General features: G+C 41.6%; 1 protein-coding gene across 4 annotated transcripts in view; it reads right to left on the reverse strand.

Annotated features, from left to right (window-relative positions):
* Rad54b (RAD54 homolog B) overlaps window positions 1-25,004 on the reverse strand; it is an 88,420-nt gene that overhangs the window by 8,272 nt on the left and 55,144 nt on the right. For 3 of the 4 annotated variants that reach the window (XR_013048987.1, XM_006974939.4, XM_042270841.2), the window contains 7 exons: window positions 23,849-24,043; window positions 19,219-19,500; window positions 13,873-14,035; window positions 11,343-11,568; window positions 9,452-9,659; window positions 6,201-6,340; window positions 122-412 (listed from right to left, as the gene is read on the reverse strand). Coding sequence is in view for 3 of the 4 variants with exons in the window: in XM_006974939.4 (XP_006975001.1) it covers window positions 122-412; window positions 6,201-6,340; window positions 9,452-9,659; window positions 11,343-11,568; window positions 13,873-14,035; window positions 19,219-19,500; window positions 23,849-24,043 (1,505 nt within the window). In the remaining variant the exon portion in view is untranslated. The remainder of the gene's footprint in view (window positions 1-121; window positions 413-6,200; window positions 6,341-9,451; window positions 9,660-11,342; window positions 11,569-13,872; window positions 14,036-19,218; window positions 19,501-23,848; window positions 24,044-25,004) is intronic. The other variant, XM_042270840.2, reaches the window with a different exon arrangement.

Raw genomic sequence — 25,004 nt, forward strand, 5'->3', positions numbered from 1 at the left:
GGAGCCACTGAGCATTTGAAGCCCTCACTAATGCCACTCCAGGGCAGAGCACAGCCTACCTCCTGGGACTCCCACACCACACAGCCCTCACCTCAGGCCTGGCAGTTTCCATACGACTCACCTTCACAGAGCTGAACAAAAGACAAGGGTGATTACACAGTTTCTTTAGGGCTCCTATGCAGATGAGATGAGCGCTATTTTCCAATAGTCCTTGAAGACAAAACCTGACAGACTGAGAACTCAGCAGCTTCTGGTAAAGCTCAATCTGCAGTGCTCCTGGTCGGCAAAAGATGACATTCTCTATCTTGGGGGGCAGGTATTTATTGATGACTTCCTGAGTTCTTCTAAGGATAAAGAGTCCAGTGAGGCAAGCGAGTTCAGCTGCTCTTCTCTCTCCTAATTCTTGTTCTTCCTGTGGAAAAAAAAAGCAGACTTAAAAAGTGGTATGTACAAAAATACCTGACATTATGGTTAAAATGAACATTAAATATTATATAATGATAAACCATCATTAATTATTTCTATCAGATTTCAGGGGAATAAAGGGGTGTCTTTTGAGACATATGTCCACTACATAACTCATATACAGGCTGCTCTTGAGTTCACTCTTCCTGCCTCTACCTCCAGGACACTGAGATTACAGTGTATACCACTACCAAGCCACACAAGACCCTTCTCAACAGTAGCAATGAAATACAAGGATGTGGACAGTCTAACTCAATAGTAGAGTGTGTTCAGGGCCCTAGGTTTAGCAAAACGTATCATGATCTTTAATTCTTTGAGACTTTCACATATACATAGAATGTATCTTTATCATATTCTCTCCCTACTCCTCCTCCCATCTCCTCCCAGATGAACCCCAACTTGCCACACTTCCCAACTTCTTGAACTTTTTTTATAAACCACTTTGGTGATAAGGCTCATGTATTTAAATGCTTGGTCAGCAGGGAGTGGCACTATTTGAAAGGATTAAAAGGATCGGGATGTGTGGCCTTGGAGGAAATTGTCACGGGATTCAGTTGGAGGTTTCAAAAGCCCACACCAGGCCCAGTGTCTTAAAATATGCATTTATGTAATGAACAGTGTATAATGTCTTGGAAAGTGTCAACAGTGTCCTATGATAGTAAATTAAAAAAATTATTTATTCTTTCAGAATTTCATACCTGCACACAATGTATTTCATTCATATTCACTGCACACCCTTGCCCTGCCAATTCCTTGTGGATTGATAGCCCATGTCCTTTTCTTTTTTAAAACAACCAGCTGAATAATCCATTAGTGCAGCCCTTATAGGTACAAGTGCAGGTCACACAACTGGGACTTGGTCCTCCCCCAAACCATGCTGTATTGTTGTCTGGTTGAGCCTGAGCAGGCAACCACAGCTGCTGTGAGTTCATGAAGAGCAGGCAACCACAGCTGCTGTGAGTTTATGAATGAAGAGCAGGCAACCACAGCTGCTGTGAGTTCATGAAGAGCAGGCAACCACAGCTGCTGTGAGTTCATGAAGAGCAGGCAACCACAGCTGCTGTGAGTTCATGAATGAAGAGCAGGCAACCACAGCTGCTGTGAGTTCATGAATGAAGAGCAGGCAACCACGGCTGCTGTGAGTTCATGAAGAGCAGGCAACCACGGCTGCTGTGAGTTCATGAAGAGCAGGCAACCACAGCTGCTGTGAGGTCAGGAATGAAGAGCAGGCAACCACAGCTGCTGTGAGTTCATGAATGAAGAGCAGGCAACCACGGCTGCTGTGAGTTCATGAAGAGCAGGCAACCACAGCTGCTGTGAGTTCATGAAGAGCAGGCAACCACAGCTGCTGTGAGGTCAGGAATGAAGAGCAGGCAACCACAGCTGCTGTGAGTTCAGGAATGAAGAGCAGGCAACCACAGCTGCTGTGAGTTCATGAATGAAGAGCAGGCAACCACAGCTGCTGTGAGTTCAGGAATGAAGAGCAGGCAACCACAGCTGCTGTGAGGTCAGGAATGAAGAGCAGGCAACCACAGCTGCTGTGAGTTCAGGAATGAAGAGCAGGCAACCACAGCTGCTGTGAGTTCATGAATGAAGAGCAGGCAACCACAGCTGCTGTGAGTTCAGGAATGAAGAGCAGGCAACCACAGCTGCTGTGAGGTCAGGAATGAAGAGCAGGCAACCACAGCTGCTGTGAGGTCAGGAATGAAGAGCAGGCAACCACAGCTGCTGTGAGTTTATGAATGAAGAGCAGGCAACCACAGCTGCTGTGAGTTCATGAAGAGCAGGCAACCACAGCTGCTGTGAGGTCATGAAGAGCAGGCAACCACAGCTGCTGTGAGTTCATGAAGAGCAGGCAACCACAGCTGCTGTGAGTTCATGAAGAGCAGGCAACCACAGCTGCTGTGAGGTCAGGAATGAATTGGTCCTGTCATACCCAGAAGACACTTTTGCTCTTCTTTCTCCCATCTCTAGCTTATAGTCTTTCTCCCTTGTCTTTTGAGATGTTTCCTGAGCCTTGGAAGGAGGAAAATTTGCTGATGATTTTAGAGATGTGCATCATTACAGCTGTCATATGAAAGCTTCTTTTCAGAATAGAGTTTCCAGAGATTGTGGTCAATTAAATGATTATACCAAATGTTTGATGGGGGGGGGGGGGTAGCTAATACTAAGAATGTTTGAAAAGACTATATGAAAACCTATTATTATATGATATTTACATATTTATTATATTCTATATTACACACATATGGACTTAGTTGGAGTTCTAAACAGGGATAAAACTACCTCTCATAAGCCATAGATTGCCTAAAAAAGGCTAGTATCAGGTGTGAGATGCCTCCCATGAGTTGTTGGTTAGGGGTATCTGGAAATCCCCCCAAAATATAGGGGGATTTTTGCCATTGCTCTTAGTTGTCCATCAGAACTTGATGGTAAGTCCCTATGCCTAGGGTAAGACCACACACTTTGGTCACAAGACATGGAGAAATCAAGTTGTCCCTGACCAGGAAGCTTCCCTCTGCTGGATAGCTTTTCTAGTACTGGAAGGTGCTGTGCAGGCTTCTGGGGGAGAAAAAGAATCAAAAGTCTTACTTTGTTGTGAGACCTGTGAGCTACAATAACAACTGGTGTGGCAGGATCTCATGGAGGCAGTAGTAGCATAGACCTGCTTGCTGATTGGGTTTCAGGCCTGCTCCACAGGAGGAAATACATGCCTGGTATTGTAAATCAGGCCAAGAGCCTCTCCTTGGGGAGCTCATAAGCCCCAGTGGTAAATCTACTACTATTATTCTGCTAAATGGACGTAGTATCTTTCTTCTATCCTTATCTTTATACCCATAGATTAGTACAGATTCCAGACCTCATCAGAGAAGTTTATTTGTGCAGTAGATGGTAATTAACAAAGAAACTCACAACTGGTGAGAGTTCAAAGAATAAGTGTCTGTAGAGTGCTTAGTCACAATGGGACATTTATGTCACACCCCTCCCTGCAAGGCTCAGGAACTGTTGCAGAAGAGAGACTGGGAAGATTGTGAGAACCAGAGGCCACAGCAGCCTTGGTTTCTGTACAAGATCAATCCAGTCAACATTCCATTATGGAGGGGCCCAGGAGCCCTCACCTTTAGCTGAGGACCTAATGACAGTTGATAGCTTCTGGGAGAGGGAGGTCAGTTTCTTTAAGGATGTGGCCCCTGGCAGGTCTACCATGCTCCAGTGAACGGCCACACGAATGAGTATGTGGGTAGTAAAACTGCAGTTGGTGGGTGACTTAGCTGCTGCTCTATTGCTGTGAGGAGACCATGACCAAGGCAACTCTTATAAAGAAGCCATTTTCCTGGGGCTGCCTTGCAGTTTCAGAGGCTTAGTCCACTGTCATCATGTCAGGGGGCATGGCATCACATGACAGTCATGGTGCTGGAGGAGCTGAGAGCTACATCCTGATCCACAGGCCAATAGAGAGAGACAGACAGGAGCTCATAGGCCCCAGTGGTAAATTCCTCCTTCCAAGGCTCAGGAAACATCTCAAAAGACAAGGGAGAAAGACTATAAGCTAGAGATGGGAGAAAGAAGAGCAAAAGTGTCTTCTGGGTATGACAGGACCAATTCATTCCTGACCTCACAGCAGCTGTGGTTGCCTGCTCTTCATGAACTCACAGCAGCCGTGGTTGCCTGCTCTTCATGAACTCACAGCAGCTGTGGTTGCCTGCTCTTCATGAACTCACAGCAGCTGTGGTTGCCTGCTCTTCATTCCTGACCTCACAGCAGCTGTGGTTGCCTGCTCTTCATGAACTCACAGCAGCTGTGGTTGCCTGCTCTTCATGAACTCACAGCAGCTGTGGTTGCCTGCTCTTCATTCATAAACTCACAGCAGCTGTGGTTGCCTGCTCTTCATTCATAAACTCACAGCAGCTGTGGTTGCCTGCTCAGGCTCAACCAGACAACAATACAGCATGGTTTGGGGGAAAACCAAGTCCCAGTTGTGTGACCTGCACTTGTACCTATAAGGGCTGCACTAATGGATTATTCAGCTGGTTGTTTTAAAAAAGAAAAGGACATGGGCTATCAATCCACAAGGAATTGGCAGGGCAAGGGTGTGCAGTGAATATGAATGAAATACATTGTATGCAGGTATGAAATTCTGAAAGAATAAATAATTTTTTTAATTTACTATCATAGGACACTGTTGACACTTTCCAAGACATTATACACTGTTCATTACATAAATGCATATTTTAAGTCAAAATATAATATTAATAAAATATATGCTTAAGTTCTCTATAGAATCTTTTGAGCATACAAAACTTTACATATATAAATATTCCCCTTATATTTTAAGAGATTAATTTTTATTACAAATATAATAAAGCTTTTGAAGACAATATAGAAACGATAGTTCTACACAGAACTATAAGAAATCTAAAGTCTATTTCAATTAACCAAAAACAACTACTGCTGACCTGGTGAGATAGCTTAATAGGTAAAGACTGCTGACCATTGAGAATAATCCCAGGAACCTGTAATCCACTTGATGGAAGGAAAGAACTCCTGAAAGTGTCCTCTGACCACACACATACTGTAGCATGCATGCTACACACAAAAAAGGAAAATTTCAAGGTACTGGAATGAAGCTTCATGCAAAGAAATTACCATTCATTCCGGCTCATCTTTGTATTCCTCCAGTGTATACCTCTTAACCTTTGACCCACTTACAGTGTTTAAAATATGTGTTATATTGGGCTGGGTGTGGTGTACTCACCTTTGATCCCAGCACTTAATAGATACAGCAGATGGATCTCTGTGAGTTGAAGGACAATCTGGTCTAGACATGAATTCCAGGCTGGCCTGACCTACATAATGAAACCCTGTCTCAACCTATTAAGTCAACAAGTGACTAACACTATTTTTATATAATATACCATAACATTTTCCATGCAATTATTAAATATTCACATAAGCCATTATTTGTTTTGATTTGTGTAAAATGCTTAATAAAATATATGATGACAGATTACCTTTATAATTGAACTTCTCTAGAACAGATGTGGCACTGGGGATGCTGATCAGTTTTTAGACTGCTTGCCTGGCATACAAGAAGCCCTAGGTTTGAGCACTTGGCACCTAATAAAACTGTGTTTGGTGGCACATCCTTACAATCCCTGCACTGGGGAAATGGGTGGATCAGTTCAAAGTCAGCTTGAGCTACAGGAGACTTTTCACCAAAAACAAACAAATAATAAATAAAGTAGATTTGATTTTGTGTATTGTTGGGGGGGGGCTGGGGGAGGAATTGGGGGTGTAGTTTTTGGAGACAGGATCCCACAGTGTAGCTCTAGCTATCCTGGAATCACTTTGTAAGCCAGGCTGACCTCAAACTCACAAAGATCTGCATGCCTCTGCCTCCCTGAGTGCTGGGATTAAATGCATGCGCCACCACTATATCTGTCACAGCCTGTGTGTGTGTGTGTGTGTGTGTGTGTGTTAAATAGTCATACTTTGTAGCCCAGACTGCCCTAGATTCCAGAAATCCTGCCTCAGCACCTAGGATACTTTTTAACAATCAATGTTTTCTTTACAATTTTAGTGGTGTTCTCTTTAGAAATACATAGAACCGTGTAATCGATTATTACTGGTATTATCTTAGATTTAATAAAATATAGTATGTAAGTGAATACCAAAATTATGATTCTTCCAGGCATACTGCTCTTTAAGAAAAAAGTCATTAAAGGAAATTATACCTTGGAAGAAGAAGGTTCTCTTGACATAATGATGGGCTCTTCATATATTTTCCTGTAAGACGACAAAGAGCCTAATACTCCTGGATTAACAAAATCAACTAATGCAAAAAACTCTTGCAAATCATTCTGAACTGGGGTACCTAAGGAGAGAGAAAAGTGATGAGGTTAAATTGTTTTATAATCACCAGTCTCTGTACAAATTTGTGCCTTCTTCCCTGAGAGCAGTAAATATAAGCAAACACCCTAAAACTAAAGAAGAGCAGCCAAATCAAAGCTTAAATCAACAATCATGTGATTTTTGTTTGTTTTTTTTGTTGTTGTTGTTTTTGTTTTTGTTTTTTGAGACAGGGTTTCTCTGTGTAGCTTTGTGCCTTTCCTGGAACTCACTCTGTATGTAGTCCAGGCTGGCCTCAAACTTACAGAGATCTGCCTGTCACTGCCTCCCGAGTGCTGGGATTAAAGGTGTTCGCCACCACCACCCGGCAATCATGTGAATTTTTACATCTGGTTCAGAGAGGTGCCTGGGCGCAGGCTCTGGAGTCTGGCTGCCCATGTTTTGAACCCACCTCCTCCCTGTGTAGCCTTGAACAGGATGCTTACACAATTCATCACCTGTGAAACAGGGGTGTAAGAGTGGTTCCTCTGGCTAAGGGTCAGAGCAATCGACCCACATAATATACCTAAGTATTGAGCTGCTAGTCTTGACAACCCCGGGGAAAGTGTTGGTTAAACCACATAGCCTGTGACATTTTTATCATGGCAACCCTAAGAGATCAACATAATTATTACTTATCTAAATCCTGACCGCTTTCTAGTCAACACCAATTGAATGTTTTCATAACAATGAGCCAGAAAATAGCAGAAAACAAAAATCCAAATTTCTCCCCTTATGGATAACTGAGTATCACATATGTAACACTGCACATGTTCATATGAAAACTTGTACTTTTGTAGAAGGAGAAACATCACATGTGGAGCAAAATGCCCTGTCATCTAAGAGCAAAGAACTGGTTCAAAGATCCAGCTCAGTTGCAAAGAGCTGCCTCATAAAGGCCCCCTGAATCATCTAAGCAAGGTGCACATGAGCACCCAGAGACTGAAGCAGCAGCACCAGGCTTACACAGGTCTGCACCAGGTCCTCCGTGTGTATCGTTGAGCTTACTAATTAGCTTAGTGTTTTTATGGGACTCGAGCGTGAGAACGACTTGAGTCTCTGACTCTTGTGCATGCTCTTGGGACTCTTCTCTTCCTGTTAGGCTGCCATGTCCAATTTTGATACAATAGTTTTTGCTTCATGATATATTTTATTTTGTCAAGTTTGGTTGTTCTCTCTTAGAAGCCTGTGCTTTTCTAATGAGAGACAGAAATAGAGAGGATCCACAGGGGAGGTAGGGAGGAACTGGAAGGAGTAGAGGGAGGGGAAACTATAATCAGGATATATTGTGTGAGAAAAGAATTTATTTTCCATTTTAAAAAATTAAAAATAAAAAAAATCCTAGTTTCAGCCCCTAGCACCACAAAATGGCAGAAAGACAGATAAATAACAGATCAATAACATGTAATTTAAAAACAGAGCTGAATGTGATAGCATGTGCCTTTGATATCTACAGTTACAAAGCAGAGTTAGGAGGCCCATGAGTTCCAGGCCAGCCAATGCTATACAGTAAGACTGTCTCAAATAAATAAAACCTTAAATTTGAAGACCATTAAACATGTCAGGGTCATTAAGCTGTCCTTGAACTTGTGATCAGTCATCCTGCCTCTTCCTCCTAAGCTGCTTCAGGTACAGGAGTGCACCACCACACTTGGCTCAAAATTATTGTTTTGTTTTGTTTTTGCTTTGAGACAAAGTCTCAATATATAACTCTGGTTGACCTAGAACTCAATATGTAGAGAAGGCTGGCCATCCTCCCAACTGTCTTCTGAATGCTTGGGTCACAGGTGTCCAGTATCACCCCAGCTCAGTTACCTTTAAAGCACAGTTTTAAATATCTCCACTAGTAATGGCTAATATAGACCTACTTGACAAATAAGAAGTAAAAGAACTAAATTGTTTAAAGATGTGTTACCCCAACTTGCTAAGAAAGGAAGGCAGACTTGGCCCTTCTCTGTTGCTTTGGGATATACTTCTATCGGTAAGAAGACTTAGAAAAAGAAACAAGTAGCTGTTCATAGTCCTTCCCTCATCCCATTGTAACTTCACAGAAGGGCTCTGGCATGCATAAAGAAAAAACAAAAGACAAGATCCCACAGAGATCATGCCCGCAATTCATCCCAGAAGCACTCAATCCAGTAGGGAATAGGGAGGCAGAGGGATGACTCAGAGGTTAAAAGCATTTTCTGCTCTTTAGAGGACCTGGATTCAGTCCCCAGCATCCATATGGCAGCTCACAGCCAACAGAAACTCCAGTTCCAGGGCATCTGACATCCTCTTCTGGCTTCCATGTACACCTGCCCATGCATACACAGCATACATTCACAGAGATATACACATTCATGTACATAAAAATTTTAAGTGTAAAATGATAGGGAATGGAATCTTGAGTAGCAAATGGAGAAACTGGTATTATTAGAAATGAATAAAACTTTCTTCCTTCTCCTGCCAGAATGAAAAACTGAGGAATGGTAACATATCAAGATAAAGTATGAGAGCAAAGTTATGTTAAGAAACTTTCAGACTCTAAGTTAGGCCTTAGGCTAAAAAGCAGCAGATAGAACGAGATTCTTGTATTACATGTGATCTACCCATCTTTCCAGACACTCTAGGCCGGAATCTTTGGCCAGCACTAAGCCATACATATGCACCACACACAGAAAAATAGCTGAAAGGTACTTGAAAAGCTTACCACATGACAGGGAGTCCCAATTACATGCATCCACTCCTCTGGCCCTCACAACTTTATGACATGGATGCCATCACATCCGTTTCACAGACAAGGAAACCGAGGTACTGAGACATTAACTAACTTCCTCAAGTTATGTAGCCGCAGCACCACCAGACTGAGAAGCCAAGCACAGTCCAGCCCCAGCACCTACATTCCTTACCACTAAACTTATTCCTCAAAGGCCCAGAAACAAGGCTGCAGAAAATTCCACAGAGATTGGAAGATTCAGAACCAATTAACACAGGTTTATTCATGTGAATTCCCCACCCCCACTAGTTCTTTTTATAAAGTCAAGCATCAGATTACAAACTGTAAAAGTTCATTAGGCAAAAATCCCACTGTGTCTTCCCCAGAGTGACTACCAACCAGTCAGAATTACTCTCTTCTCACAAGGGAGGCTCAAGAGGGCTGCAGTTGTCTTAATGCTACTGTTCTTCAAACGATGCCCCTCATCACAGATCAGAAGGTCAAACTTTATAGTCTTAATTTGGTCTAGGGAACGCAGTAACATTTCATAACTGATGATAAGAACCGAATAAAATGTAGACTTGATGAATTCCTCAACTTTATGGTCCTGAAGAGAGAAAAATAATATTTGATAAACCATAAACTATGAAATCAAATCTAAGCAACGTATTTTGCCCATCAGTAACCTAAGACAGAATCCATTAGCTCTTCCTGTCTGGGTCCCACTGGGCTATGTCAAGATTGTGAACAACAGGCAGTCCCAGGCACTGACTCAGCTAAGTCATTTTGTTTCTTTTCCTTCCTTCTGAACTCTACTAGGTTTTTCTCCCCTACAAGAGCTTTAGATCCCACAAACAAGGGACCTGACTAACGAACACTTTAAGTCAAAAGACCAAAACTACCCATGAGCAACAGAGCCTCCTTGGTACCAACAAAGCCCCACATAGATGATCCTAACTTAACAGTATCGGGCAGCATCAACTGGACCAGCCTGCCCAGGAAGACCCTGACTGCTACCATTAAAAGCCTTCCATCTCCCTGGCTTCGCTGGGAAAGTCTTCTGGCTCACATGGTAGAGAGAGGAAAACCTGATCTATCTTCCTTTAGGTCCAGTGTATCCTAGGGCTCCATCCTTATGACCTTATCTAATCCTAATCAACTCCCAAAGGCCCCATCTTCTAAAAGCACTTCTAAAAGTCATTGGATGACTCCCAATGGTTATATTTTCATTTGAAATGGTTAAAAAAAAAAAAAGATATTCATAAAACTGTTGTTTTCTCGGTACTCAGTAAAACAAATGAAATATTCCACATTTTACTCTAAAATGGATTTTGTAAGGTGGGGATTGACTGTATACAGAGCTAGCAGGCAGCCTCTGCTCAGGCCTCCCCTCCCGGATACCGACCGGCACCTGCTATAGTGGTCACTGTCTGTGAACCTAGACTAGCAGCCTGGCCACTTCCACGGCATCTCAGCTGGGAAGTATCTACTCAGTCTACACCACAGGGCTGTCCATGTTGTCCCCACCCCGGCCGCACCTCCTGCCTGTGTGTCCAGATTGCCCCCATCCTCAAGAGGTGTATGAAGAGACTCCCTCTTCTGCCACCTGGCCTTTGAGTCTCTTCAGAGACTCTGCCATGCTGTCTCTCTGTGCTGGGGCTCAGACTCTCTAGTCATGCTGTTGCCCCTGTCTCTATGCCCAAGTCATTAGTAACTCTTCTAAGAAACTCCACAGTCATCAGTAATCCAGCTCAGTGTCCTTTTGACACCTGCCCAAATACAAAATCTGACTTTTTCAAGCTGCAAGCTAAGTGTTTTAAGCACTTTTAATGTAAACTAGGCTAAACTATAGTGTAAAAATATTATATGAATAGTGTGTGTGTGTGTGTGTGTGTGTGTGTGTGTGTGTGTGTGTGTGTGTGTGTGTGTGTGTAGGCTGGGGTCTCATTATATAGCTCAGGCTGGCCTCAAATTCTGGATCCTCCTTCTGGCCTTCAAAGTTCTGGGACTACAGACATGTGTCCAGCTGCATTTCCAGCTGATGAGATTACATAGCATACTGAAAGAAAATGAGCACTTACACACTGAGAGTCAGGACCTGAGCATCTGACTCTGTGGAACCAAAGGTAACCATGCCATAACAACTTGAAAACAAAACAGGTCAAAACTCCATTTCTGTGCAAGGGGCTTGTGGATCGTACACATTCAGAAAGCTAAAAATTGAATTGCTGACTTAAAAAGCTGGATATTTTCAGAATGGCCAGGGCTTAACCCTTTAAAAATCCCTTACCTGATCAACAGAGAATATCTTGATCCTTTCACTTCCCAGCCATTTCTGAAATTCTTTCCTCCAATTATTCACCAAGCTTCCAGGAGTGACAATAAGTGTCTTCTTTATTACTGGCTTGCCTCCATAAGGTCCCTGACACTGTAGCGTCCAGATGAGCGAGATACATTGCAATGTTTTCCCTAAGCCCATTTCATCAGCAAGAATAGCACCACATCTGCCATTTGCTCTGTAGAAATAAGGACACTTTCTTGAATCACAATGGGAAAATATTTCATGCCCTGATATCATAAAGGAAGGAACCTGGTAATAATGACCCTAGAAATTAGTTTAGTATTTCATCTAGTGATTGTAACCTATCACTTTTGAATCTTTGACAATTATAACCATTATATATTGTGAACTAATTACCAAAACATGAATCTGAAATTAAGGATCTGAATATAAACCCTCCATTACTGTCATCTATAAATAGTTGAATACTAGAAATGAATTCCAATTTTATATCTACATCGGGATAATTTAATTATAGCTATGTTTCTCATCATTAACATTTGGACACTTTTCAATCAATTTCAGTATTAGATTTCAAAACATATTGAAATTGCTTAAAATAAATAAATTCTACAATAAGAACTTATAACTCTCTGGCAGACAATGGAGTTCTCAACCAAAATAGCTTAGGTAAAGGTCTGACATCTTACAATTAATATAACTTAAAATGAAAAGTCATTAGGAGTATTTTTCAAATCATACATTTTATACTACTTTATATTTTAAGCTCTTGGATAACTACATGATATTTAAAAGTTACTATGTCCAATGGAATTAAGAATATTACTGAAAATATAAATATAGTTTGTTAAATTGTATTCTATTAGAAATAAGGACTAATAAGCAAGGTTGAGAGACGGTCCCATCTGCAGCACAAATGAAGACCTAAATTCAACCTCACAGCCCATATAAAGAGCCAGGCATGGTGGCATCCCAGGGCAATGGAGGTGGAGATAGGCAGATGATCCCCAGGGACCCACTGGCCAGTCTGCTAAACTGGCAAGTCCAGGTCAACAAGAGACCATATCTCAAAACACAAGGTAGATGAAAGGACATCTGAAATTGACCCCTAGTGTCCATATACACGAGCAAATGCGTGCGCGCGCGCGCACACACACACACACACACACACACACACACACACACACACACACGAAGGGGATCAATAAACTCATCAAGAGTTAGATCCTCGGGCTGGAGAGATGGCTCAGAGGTTAAGAGTAAGAGCAATGGCTGTTCTTCCAAAGGTCCTGAGTTCAATTCCCAGCAACCACATGGTGGCTCACAACCATCCGTAATGAGATCTGGTGCCCTCTTCTGGCCTGCAGTAAAACATACTGCATACATAATAAATAAATGAATCTTAAAAAAAAAAAAAAAAGAGTTAGATGCTCGTGAAGAGCTTCAGGTGTCACTCTCAGTCGGCTCTGGACTGAACCTCCTCACAGAAGTGAGATCTGAAAGGAACTAAGATACACCATCGCACTTCTTAACATTCCTTCCTGAGTTCTCTTCAACTTCCTCAGCCATTAACATCCTTCAGCTTGCTTATGCTCCTGTGAGATTTAAGCCAAAGAAATGGTGCTTTCCAACAAATACACTTTTTGTAACCACATGTCTTTGTGACTAGAGAAGCATAAACTTAGCATGAATAAGTTTGGAATTGAATCTTTTGTTGAAGCCTATAAGAAGTTGGTTCAGTGTAAAAGAGGATTAAAAATTTGGTGAGGTAAGAAAAGTATGTACAAAGCCCTGGATTTAATCTCCAGCATAAAAAGAGTCTGTGTGCATGTGTGTGTAAGTGTGTGAGGGTGTGTGTGTGTATACACACATCTATAAACATACATTATTTGTTTGTTTATTTGTTTGGGAGTTTTTCGAGACAGGGTTTCTCTGTATAGCCCTGGCTGTCTTGGAACTCACTCTGTAGACCAGCCTGGCCACAAACTCAGAGATCCACCTGCCTCTGCCTCCTGAGTGCTGGGATTAAATGTGTGCACCACCACAGCCCAGCTCATGTACATATATTTATATTATAGGTACATCTTAGAAGACACATGGTTTAGTGAAAAAAGCTTTCAACCTAAAAGCCGACCATTCATACTCCATCTCGAATGCTGCCTCTTACTAGCCATTGAATTGGGAAAGTAAATCTCTCTATTCTTAGCATTGTCCATAAAGTGAACCTGGTACTTTCCCTACCTAACTTCAGGGTTTGCGTGAGGAACAAATGAAATAATATTTGTACAAGACTAAATTAAATAAATAATGGGGGACCCTAACTTAAGGTCCTTGCTCCTGAATGCCTGCTTCTCAGCAGGACATCTAGCACATGGCTTCTACCAAGAACCACTGTGGAAAAAATGCACACATTTAGTACAAGGTGCTTTTCCACTAGCTAACATTTATGGTGCAGACTTGAGGTTCATTCTATCAGATTCTTCTCAAAACACCTAATTGTTATCATTTATTTTCCTACCTCATTCCCATCACACACTCATAGAGGAAGATGATTCCCTCTCTCTGATGTGATCGGAGGTGATGTACAAGATGAGGGTCTACCACCACATCCACGAGAGGAAAGCAGTTCCTATTGAACAGCAACTGGTGATTCTTGTCCGGCGGCGGCATAACCAGGGAATCTTAAAATAAGGTCAAAGTATAAAGGCAATATCCCTTTCAGCAACATTATCTCATTCCCATTACTTCTACACCAGAACAGTTTGCCATCATTTGTGGCGAAGTGCGTGCGTGCGTGCACTAGGGATGGACACACACCTATAATCCTAGCACTCTAGAGGCAGAAGGAGGGTAGGGAGTTCTAGGCCAAAAGAGGAAAAAAAGAAAGAAGAGGAGAGGAGAGGAGGGGAGGGGAGGGGAGGGGAGGGGAGAGGAGAGGAGAGGAGAGGAGAGGAGAGGAGAGGAGAGGAGAGGAGAGGAGAGGAGAGGAGAGGAGAGGAGAGGAGAGGAGAGGAGAGGAGAGGAAGTTATAACTTCGTAGTCTCTCAAGTGCTGCAGACACTGAAATTCATTCTTGTCTAATTCAGGAAGCACAGCACCCCACCTTTCAGAGAGCAGAGAGCCACTCCCACTTGAAGTCATGTGACTTGCCAATGTTCATAGATTTCCATTCTGCAGAGACTTCCCAAGCTCAACATAAAGGCTTCTTTATCTTAAGGCCTGTACACACTGACAGAGGCCATCACTTCTATTAACATTGACCAGAACTGAGAATGAATGACAAGTTTCCTATTGATTTAACTGTCATTATTTGCTTAAAGTTAACTATTACATTCATGAATGTCAAATTCATGAGCTTTTTCAAAGTAGCATGAATTAACTATCAAATGGTAATCTAATTCTTTAGAAATAAGGTAACACAATCTAAAGGATTACTGAAATATCCTCCAAATATAAAAATCAAACATAACAAGATGACTGACAATCGATAAATCTGAAGATAATTAATCCATCAAAACTGGTTTTAGAGTATGTCTGCATGTTAACAACATGGTTAAAATTTAATTCAATCCAAAAAAAATAAACAAGAAAGAAAAAGAGAGGAATGAAGAGCTGAGCAAGGGAGGGAGAATAGATTCTAGTCAGTGAGTAAGCGTCCACTGCATGTGGTATAGTCACATACACATCTCTGTTCAGTTAGCAATGATCCATCCACTCCATCCCCCACAGAGTCCCTCTTAAAACGGCTCTTTGTGTTTTGTCACATTATCAGTATACAGTCATCAGTGTGTGCTTTCTTGTATAGCCTGAGAATGCTCTCTCCTAAACTCAAAGGTTAAATCATAATGACGGCTGTTATTACAGGAACTGATGGCCCTAGACGTAAAAGAAACCCTGTTGGGATAAACACCATGACCAAAAGCAACCTTGGGAGGAAAGGGTTTATTTTACCTTACAGCTTTTAAGTCCATCACTGAGGGAAGCCAGGGCAGGAACTCAAGGCAGAAGTCTGGAGGCAGGAACAGATGAAGAGGCCTCCAAGGAACACAGCTAACTGGCTTGTTCACCATGGATTGTTCAGACTGATTTCTCATAGCATACAGAAGCAGCAGCCCAGGGGTAGCACTACCCACATGAGCTGGGCACTTTCACATCAATTACTAATTAAAAAATGTAAAATGCACTAACACTTGCCCACAGGCCAGTCTTACAGAGGCATTTTCTCAATTGTGGTTCCCTCTTCTCAGATAACTCTAGTTGTGTCAAGTTTATCAAAACTAGTTAACACACTGCCTAATGCTCACAAAGAAATGCTGGTTTTGTGCTGGTGGCCATGACAGAGAAGCAGCAGGTGGTAGGTACCTCTACTGCAGGAGTTCGGTCCACCAGATAGGCAAGGCCCAGAGAGCTTCGGCTTCAGAATGTCTTTGCTACTGCTCTGCTTTACATGTTTGCCTCTGCCACTTTCCTCTGGTATCTGGCATAGTGTTTTTTGTTTGTTTCTTTCGTTTCGTTTTTTAACTCTTTTGGCTCTTTGCTCTTTGGGGGCCCGCTACCCAGCTCCCAGATAAATACACAGAGGCTTACTCTTACTTATGAATGTCTGACCTTAGCTTGGCTTATTTCTAGCCAGCTTTTCTTAACTTAAATTATCCCATCTACCTTTTGCCCCTGAGCTTTTATCTTTATCCTACATACCTTTCTATACTTCTTACTCCATGGCTTGCTGTGTAGCTGGGTGGCTGGCCCCTGATGTCTTCCTCTCTTCCTCTCCTCCTCCTCTTCCCGTTCCTTGATTTTCCTTCCCAGATTTCTCTTCCTCTTTATTCTCTCTGCCTGCCAACCCCACCTATCTTTCTCCTGCCTCACTACTGGCCATTCAGCTCTTTATTAGAACATCAGGTGTTTTAGACAGGCACAGTAACATAGCTTCATAGAGTTAAACAAATGCAACATAAAATAATGCAACACATCTTTGCATCATTAAACAAATGCTCCACAGCATAAACAAAAGTAACACACCTTAAAATAATATTCTGCAACAGCATGGTGTGAAGGGTGTAGGGAGATCCCCACTGCCTAATGTAGTGTGATTCTCTTGGAAATATCCTGTTCTAATGGGCATTTTTACCTGTGGATTATTATTAAGATGATTTCCTCTTAAGCTGTATTGTTTAACTGAAGCAATGATTTTATACAATAATAGTGTTAGTGTAAATAGAATTTTGATGATTAAGGGTTTTTAACAAATGTAGTAAGGGGTTATGATAGAGGTTAGCTTAGTGGGAAAACTAATATAGGTAAAGGTAGGACATAGTGTTACCCCCACCCCGATAAAGCAGGGGCTTCAGAGGGTAGAAAATAAGAACAAGGAAGTGTCATGCAACTAGGACTTATGACTTTCTCTTGAAGACAGGCTGTGGTTTAGGTTAACAATGAAGGAAAAAAAAATGAGTCCCAGGAGTTAGCTCAAATACTTTTTGATATTGGGAAATGTGTTCACAGGTTTCTGTGTGCATCACAGCTAAAACAAAACTTTAAACAATTGACTTCATATAACTAAAAAACAAAGAATGAGATGGCCAGTTAAGATAATTGAACAGGACTCTAAAATATGAAAAGTGAAACTAGTAACCTGTTATTCTGGCAATTATAAAAACTACTGCCTACATAAACTGTTATGGCTGAAAGGCTCCTGCTCTATGAGATGTCTAAAAGATAAATGTTTAACTGTATGTGGGTTATTGGGGATAATTTGTTTTTCACCTGTAATACATAAAACGTCTAGTCATGTCAGAGAAATGGGAAACATGTTGTTTTTTTACTTGTATTCATTGTAATCATTCACTTAAAAAATAGATGTAACCACACTGTCATTTTTATATAGCCTGAAATATTTTGCTGGGGTAGATAAGCTGTAAGGGAAAAATAAAGACACAGAGAAGGAAGACATCAGGAAGTAGTGAGAAAAGACGTCATCAGGAAAGAGAAAGCAGCGGGGAAACATCAGGGTAGAAGAACAGAGTAGAACAAGGCAGAAAGAATAAAATAGAGGCTTCTGTCCCTCAGCAAAGAAGTCTCTGTTTTTCTTGCTGACTCTGCATCTCCTTCCCAGTCTCTCTGACCTGCAGAAGGGGGGACCCTCTGTTGTTTTGTGTCACTGGGGACACAGCAACTCTAGACAACTTGTAATGTGGGGACCCCAGCCAATTCCTACCACAGGAGTCCAGGTCCTCTTCTCCCATCAGTGGGTGAACAGAGAGAATTCTGTGGTCTCTAATAGGAAGGGACTACACTCCTTCCCCCACAGCAAGAAGTGGCTATAAGTTGTATCCTCATACTTCAGAAAAAGCTTTCAGGGAGGAGCTGAGACTGGACAGGGTAGAGAGTGGGGTCAGGAAGGACCTACCCCAAAACTACAAAATTGACATGTGAGATAAGCCTCCTGGCAAAGAAGGCTGGGATCTCCAAGCACAGATCAACTAGAACAGGCAGGAACCATTGACAGAAGACACCAGAAATGAGAGGATGACCTATGGCTCAATGTGAGCTACATGCAATAGGAAGCACTCCCGAAGAAGCCCAAAGTATGCAAACAAGCCAAAAGGCCTGTGATACCTGAATATAAAAGTGTCCATCCTTTGTGTAGTGTTGCCATAGAGCTTCTAAACTGTTCCTCCCTCCTTGGAAGTATACTGTTTACTAATAAACTGCTCCTGTTGTAGTTATAGCCCTGTTCAATGCTTCCTTCTGGAAAACAAGAACCTGGAAATCCCTACAGATGCATACCAAATGCCAAGATCAGCATATGTCACTGGGATTACAAACGTATGTGTTAAATAACTCCCAAAGGTATTTAACTTTAGCAAATAACTCCCAAGAGTATTTGATTTCAGCATTACTCTTTATGTCAAAGGGTATATCTGAATATAATCTTCACCTATGTGGGAACCTACAGAGGTTCCCTAGTGAGATGTGAGCTTGCTTTACCCATCAGGGCTGCATAAGGGGATGGAGTGACCATGTGAGTGGTTACCAGGTGTTTGGAAGGGTCTGCACTTGGATGTACAGTGTGCTTTGATCTGGCAAGGGGGAGGTCTTTTGCTCCACCCCTTGGCATTCCTATAAAAAGCCCTTTAGAAGAGAGAGAAGGGGCTGGTGGATAAGGATCCAGGCCCTCCCAAAGCTATCCTGTGTTTCTGTCTCTCTCCCCTCTATCCTTCTATCTAAATCTCTTATCCCTCACTCCTCAAGAGTGCCTTGGGGGAAAAGGCGGGTCCCCCACACACCTGCAATTTTCAAAATTCTTTTCTTTTTTTTCTCCCCACACTCCCAGACAGGGTTTCTCTGTATAACAACCCTGGCTGTTCTGGAACCCACTCTGAAGACTAGGCTGTCCTTGAACTTACAGAGAGCCTGCCTCTGCCTCCTGAGTGCTGGGATTAAGGGTATCCCACTACCGCCCAGCTCAAAAAAATTTTTTTAATTTCATATATGTATGTGTGTAGGTGTGTGCATGCCATGGAATAGATATGAGGCCAGAGGACAACTTGAGGGAGTTGGTTCTCTCCTTCCACCATGTGAGTCCCAAAGGTCAAATTCAGGTCATCAGACTTGGCAGCAGGTGACTCTACTCACTAATCCATCTCTCCAGTCCCTCACCTGAAATTGTTTTTGTTTTATTTGGTTTGAGGTTTTTGAGACAGGTCTCAATATATAGTCCAGACTGGCTTTCAACTCACTATGTAACCCAGGCCTGACCTCAACCATTTGCAAATTCTAAAACAAAATTTAAACATCAATCCTCAGTCCCAAATCTTTGGACAATGAAGAGAGAAGGTTCAAACGGTCTCTAAAATCTTACTTGGCGCATGTGGGTCATGGCGTGGTTTGCAGCTTTGCCAAGCATTCGGTCTGTTTGCCTTTGACTGGCTTGACTGACCAACACTTTTGAAGGGGTTAGAAAAGCATTTCCTGGCAGCCTGAGAACTCAGGACAGCAGGGCTTCCATGTGCACCCTGAAAACATTTGCCGCTGTTGAAGTCATCAGAAGAGACTGTACCCAGGATTTCTATTTCTTTTCCACCAATCACCAATGTTTGGCCCTCTTCGATGTTTTCAAGCTCTTTGAATTTATATCCAATACCTTTAAGAAAGAAAACAAATTAATTGAAATGACATTCTAAGAAAATTTAGTAATAAAATAGTCACCTTCCCATGACAGTACAGAATAAACACTGTACTGTGCATATAAATTACACTGCATGTCTCATTAGCCAGAAACATAATTTATTATTCTGATTAAAAAAAAAAAACAAGGTCCAGGAGATAACTCCAAATGCTTGATGAACAGGCCTGATAGCTCAAGTTCAAGCCTCACAACCCACATAAAAAAAGTTTTATTTATCATTTATTTGTTGTAGAATTTTATTTTAAGATGTGTTACTTTTGTTTATGTTGCATTTTTTTAACTCTGTGAAGCTGTGTTACTGTGTCTGTCTAAAACACCTGATGGTCTAATAAAGAGCTGAATGGCAAGGCAGGAGAAAGGATAGGCAGGGCTGGCAGGCAGAGAAAATATAGAGGAGAAATCTGGGAGAAGGAGATCTAGGATCCAGAGAAGGAGGAGGATTCCAGGGGCCAGCCACCCAACTACACAACAAGCCACGGAGTAAGAAAAAGATTTACAGAAGTAAGAGAATGTGAAAAGCCCAGAGGCAAAAGGTAGATGGATAATTTAAGTTGAGGAAAACTGGCAAGAAATAAGCCAAGCTAAGGCCAGGCATGCATAAGTAACAATTTGTCTCCGTATGATTTATTTGGGAGCTGGACAGCAGCCCCCCCCCCAAAAAAAAGAGCAAAAACAAACAACATTTTTATGAGTGCTGCCATATGTGGGTGCTGGAAACTGAACTCAGGTCTAAGAGAAAAGCAATACGTACTCTCAACCAATAAACACCCTCTCCAGCTCATTTCCCAGCATTCTTATGGTCAGACGGGAGATTTGGAACAGGAGAACTGCTTGAAAGCACTTGGGCAAGCTAGCCCAGACTACATCAGCTCCCAAAAGTTGTCTTCTTACCTCCCTCCATATATACATCATTGTGCATGCTCACTCTCTTTCTTTCTCTCTATCTGTGTCTCTCTTTCTCTGACACACACATATACATACAATAAATGAATGGATAAATAGGTTTTTAAAGGAAGTATTTAAGAAATTAACACAGCTATATAAATTCACTATACTTTTGGAGATACTGAAATATAAAAGCACTATACTGGCACTTATTAGAGAAAGCAATACTTTTTAATTATTGAAAAATATATTCTATTGAAGTCTATGATAGTTATTTTGTTTTGGGTTTTTTTGTTTTTGCTTTTGTTTTTGTTTTGTTTTTTGCCATCTTTGCACTGGGGGGGAAAAAGGCAAGCCAAGAAAAGAGTTCAGCAGGCTACATGGACTCTCCTATGTTGTGAAGAAACTACAGACATAGCATGACCTTTCCATTTCTATAAAGAAGGAGCTGGAAATGTGAGCAACAATTAACCCTCCCACAACTAGTACTGTACTTTTCTCACAAGAGAGCTCAGTAAAAATGCAGCTGTGGCAAGAGGCTGTAGATATCCCATCCCAAGTTCTAACTTCGGAATAATAAAAAAGAAAGCAGGGTTGGAGAGTTGGTTCAGAGATTAAGAGCACTGGCTGCTCTTCCAGAGGTCTTAAGTTCAGTTCCCAGCAACCACATGGTGGCTCACAACTATCTACAATGAAATCTGGTGCCCTCTTCTGGTGGGTAGGGGTACATGAAGGCAGAATATTGTATACAAAATAAATAAATAAAAATCTTATACTTGGGAGGCAGAGGCAGAAGGATCTCTGTGAGTTCGAGGCCAGCCTGGTCTCCAAAGCGAGTTCCAGGAAAGGCACAAAGCTACACAGAGAAACCCTGTCTCGAAAAACCAAAAGAGAGAGAGAGAGAGAAAGAGAGAGAGAGGAAGAAAGAAAGAGAGAGAGGAAGGAAGAAAGAAAGAAAGAAAGGAAGGAAGGAAGGAAGGAAGGAAGGAAGGAAGGAAGGAAGGAAGGAAGGAAGGAAGGAAGGAAGGAAGGAAGGAAGAAAAAGAAGTTAAGGAAGTATCTGGCCAAGTGGCAGCGGCAGCGGCAGCAGCAGCGCACGCCTTTAATCCCAGCACTTGGGAGGCAGGCAGTTAGGCTAACTTGATATACATAGTGAGTTCCAGGACAGCCAGGAAACCCAGTCTCACCAAAAAAAAAAAAAAAAAAAAAAGGTAATGTTTGTTCAAATTATTAATGAATCAATGGACAGTTATTTTTTCCATGTGTAAGGTGCTGAACACAGATGTGTCTGCTTAAAAATGAGATCATTAAACAGATAAATGAGACTTTTGACCCCTATTGTTACCTAGCCATTGCATTAAACTATTAAATGCATCATTATTACTCCACTACAAGGAAAGGGGATTGTGCGTACTGTGAGTGGTTTAGAGTTTGGGGTTGGGTTGGTTTGGCTTGTTTTTTGTCTCTGTTTTTGAGAAAGGGTCTCAATAAGAAGCCCAGGCTGGTGCCTTGTTGATACCCAGGGGAAACCCGCCCCTTTCTGAACAAAAATAGAGGAAAACTGGATTGGGGGAGGGGAGAGAAGAGAAGGTGGGGGAGGGGAGAGAAGAGAAGGTGGGGGAGGGGAGAGAGGAGAGGAGGGGAAGGAATCTGCAATTAGAATGCAAAATAAATCAATAATAAAAAGAAACAACAGAAAAAGAGGCCCAGGGCGGCCTTACAATAGTCAGCAGCACCCAGGTACTGGGACTAAAATGTGTGCACCACACACAGGGTGCGGGAGAGAGGCTCAGCAGTCATGAGTGCTGCTCCGACAGAGCACCGGCCTTGGGCAGCTCACAGCCTCCTATAACTCCAGGTCCAGGGAGAGCCAGCTCATACCCACATACAGAAATACACACCTACACATAATTTAAAATGAAATAAAACTTTAAAAGATTATTATAATTAATATTAAAAGTGTCATCTTTTAGAAAATATGACCAAATACTTGTAAAACCTTCAGATTTTCAATAGTGTCTCCTTTGAAGCATGCCCTGGTCTCCTAGGCTGTTTAAGTAGTTCCTTAATAGACATTGCAGCTGGCAAGAATTCTCACTGAGACTTATCTTACCACCTCATAATTGTCGATTACATTGCCCTCTCCTTACTAAGCTATAAAATATACATAAAGGTTATAGAGCTAATATATATGAAGGGTTCATAACACGCCCCCCCACCCACGGTCGCATTTACCAGGCAGACACTTCCCCCTAGCCAATTCCGGTCAAGCCGGACACCTCCGCCTAGCAAGTTCCGGCCAAGGCATCTCGCGTGACCAGAATCCGTGATGTTACATGGCTACGTAAGCGCGCAACGTGACCATGTGATCTACACACACACACACACACACACACACACACACACACACACACACACACACACGTGGAGTAGTGACGTGACCTGGCCACGCCCCCAGCCGGTTTTTAAAGCGGAGCGCCATATTCCCGGTTCTCTTCTCTCCTCTCTTCTTCTCCACGCACGTGTCTCTCCCACAGGCCTGTGCACTCTCTGTCCCTTTATCTCTAATAAACTCTATAAGCGAATTCTGTCGTATTTCGTGACACTTCCTTGCAGGGTAAGAACACAACGCAGCTAAATAACAATAACAATATATATATATATATATACACACACATATATGTATATATATATACATACATACATATGTATATATATACATACATATATATATATACATCTCTGAATCTTTACATAGTAGCTGGCATATAAGATGAAAAACAAACTCTAAACTCTAAACTATATTTTAAGTGAATGAATGAATATATACAACAGATTTTCTAATTTGGCCAAACTCAAAACTCAACAATAGAGGACAATACAGATATCCAGTGTGAAGCATTCTGAACCTGCAGACTGCTCTGTATCAGGACAAGTTCCTCAGGAAGTGCTGTGCAACAAAGCAATGGTGACCTCTGTTCAGCTGTATGCATCTAGTCAGGCCTAACCTTATCTCCTTAGTCTACAGTTCAAATGATTAGTGAGTGGCACTGAAACTGAATAGCAATGAACTTCTCATAGTGGCAGCTCTTTACAATTCCAGTCACTTAATGTTGGGGGCTGGTGGGACCACAACAAACTGCTTAATCTCAGAGCAGTGCCAAGACAACTGTGGCTTGTTGGCTCCTTTCAGAGAAAATTAAATGGTAGGTCAGAATTTGCCCAATTAAGCTAGCATAGCTCATAAGAGTATTGGGTTCACTATTATGAAAAACATTATGTATCATACACAATTGAGGCACAAAATTCAATTAAATAACATCCCAATCTGTCCCTTTATAAAGCCCAAACTCTGTTTCAATATACAGACACAAATATATACTAATTTTAGACTAAATCATAAAAACAGGTAATATACCTCTTCCAATGTCTTTGCCTTCCAAATCTTTCAATGTGAAGGACCTTCCTTTTACAATAAGAATAGCATCACCTTCCCATTTTTTGTGTTTTTTCTTTGAAGCTTTACACCAAACAACACTGAAATATTTAAGCAAACTACTAGGTTCCTCTTCTTGTGCCTTGGACTCTATGGTTTCTTCAGAGGCTGAATGAACTGAAATAAAAAATAAATTTAAAACATTATTATTGAAGATGACTTTAATATCTAAGTATCAAGGTCATTCAAACAAAAGTAAATAGGCACAAGATATGGAAGTATATTCTACCAGTAATCCCAGAATGCTGGAGATAGAGGCAAGACATCAGTTCAAAGTTATCCTCTGCTCCCTAATGAGGCAACCTGGGATACATGAGACTCTGTCTATGAAAGTAATAATAACCATATGCTTAAGAAAATGAGAGTGTAATAGAAAAGAATATAAGAGTATATGCAGGTCATTGAGATGGCTCGGTGAATAAGGGCACTTCTAGCCAAGCTTGACAATCTGAATTTGGTCCCAGGAACCTACATGATAGAAAGAGAGAATCTGCTCTCCCACAATGCCATCTGATCTCCAATCACAAGTGCCTCCAACACACACACACACACACACACACACACACACACACACACACACACACACACGAAAATAAATAATAAATGTAAAAAAAATTTTTTTCAATATTTGACATGGTCATTTTAGCACTTTAGAAACAAAGACCCAAATACTGGGTGTAAACATTATCGTGAATATAATGAATGTAATGTTTTGTCATCCATAAGCCATATAAATTCAATTGAAATAGAGTAACATGTCACCATGAAACCTTTGGAACCCTAGAAATTAAAGCTATTATTCCAACACCTAGTCATGGAGAAATATATAAAATTATGTCTTAATGACTGATTTAATTAACATGACAAGCAGAGGAATATATAAGCTTGCAGAGTTTTACGAAATTAAAGTTATACTTTTCCATCACTTATTTTTAACTGACAAAACTTATACATATTATGTTGTGCAACTTAAACACTGTGTCTTGGCTGTCATCCCCTGGTGGCTGCCATGCTCTGCCTCTATCCCAACATTTGCAGATGCTGCATATAAGTGAAATCATACAGTAGCAGCCTAGTT

Source organism: Peromyscus maniculatus, chromosome 2 (assembly GCF_049852395.1).
Source record: "Peromyscus maniculatus bairdii isolate BWxNUB_F1_BW_parent chromosome 2, HU_Pman_BW_mat_3.1, whole genome shotgun sequence".
NCBI lineage: Eukaryota > Metazoa > Chordata > Mammalia > Rodentia > Cricetidae > Peromyscus > Peromyscus maniculatus.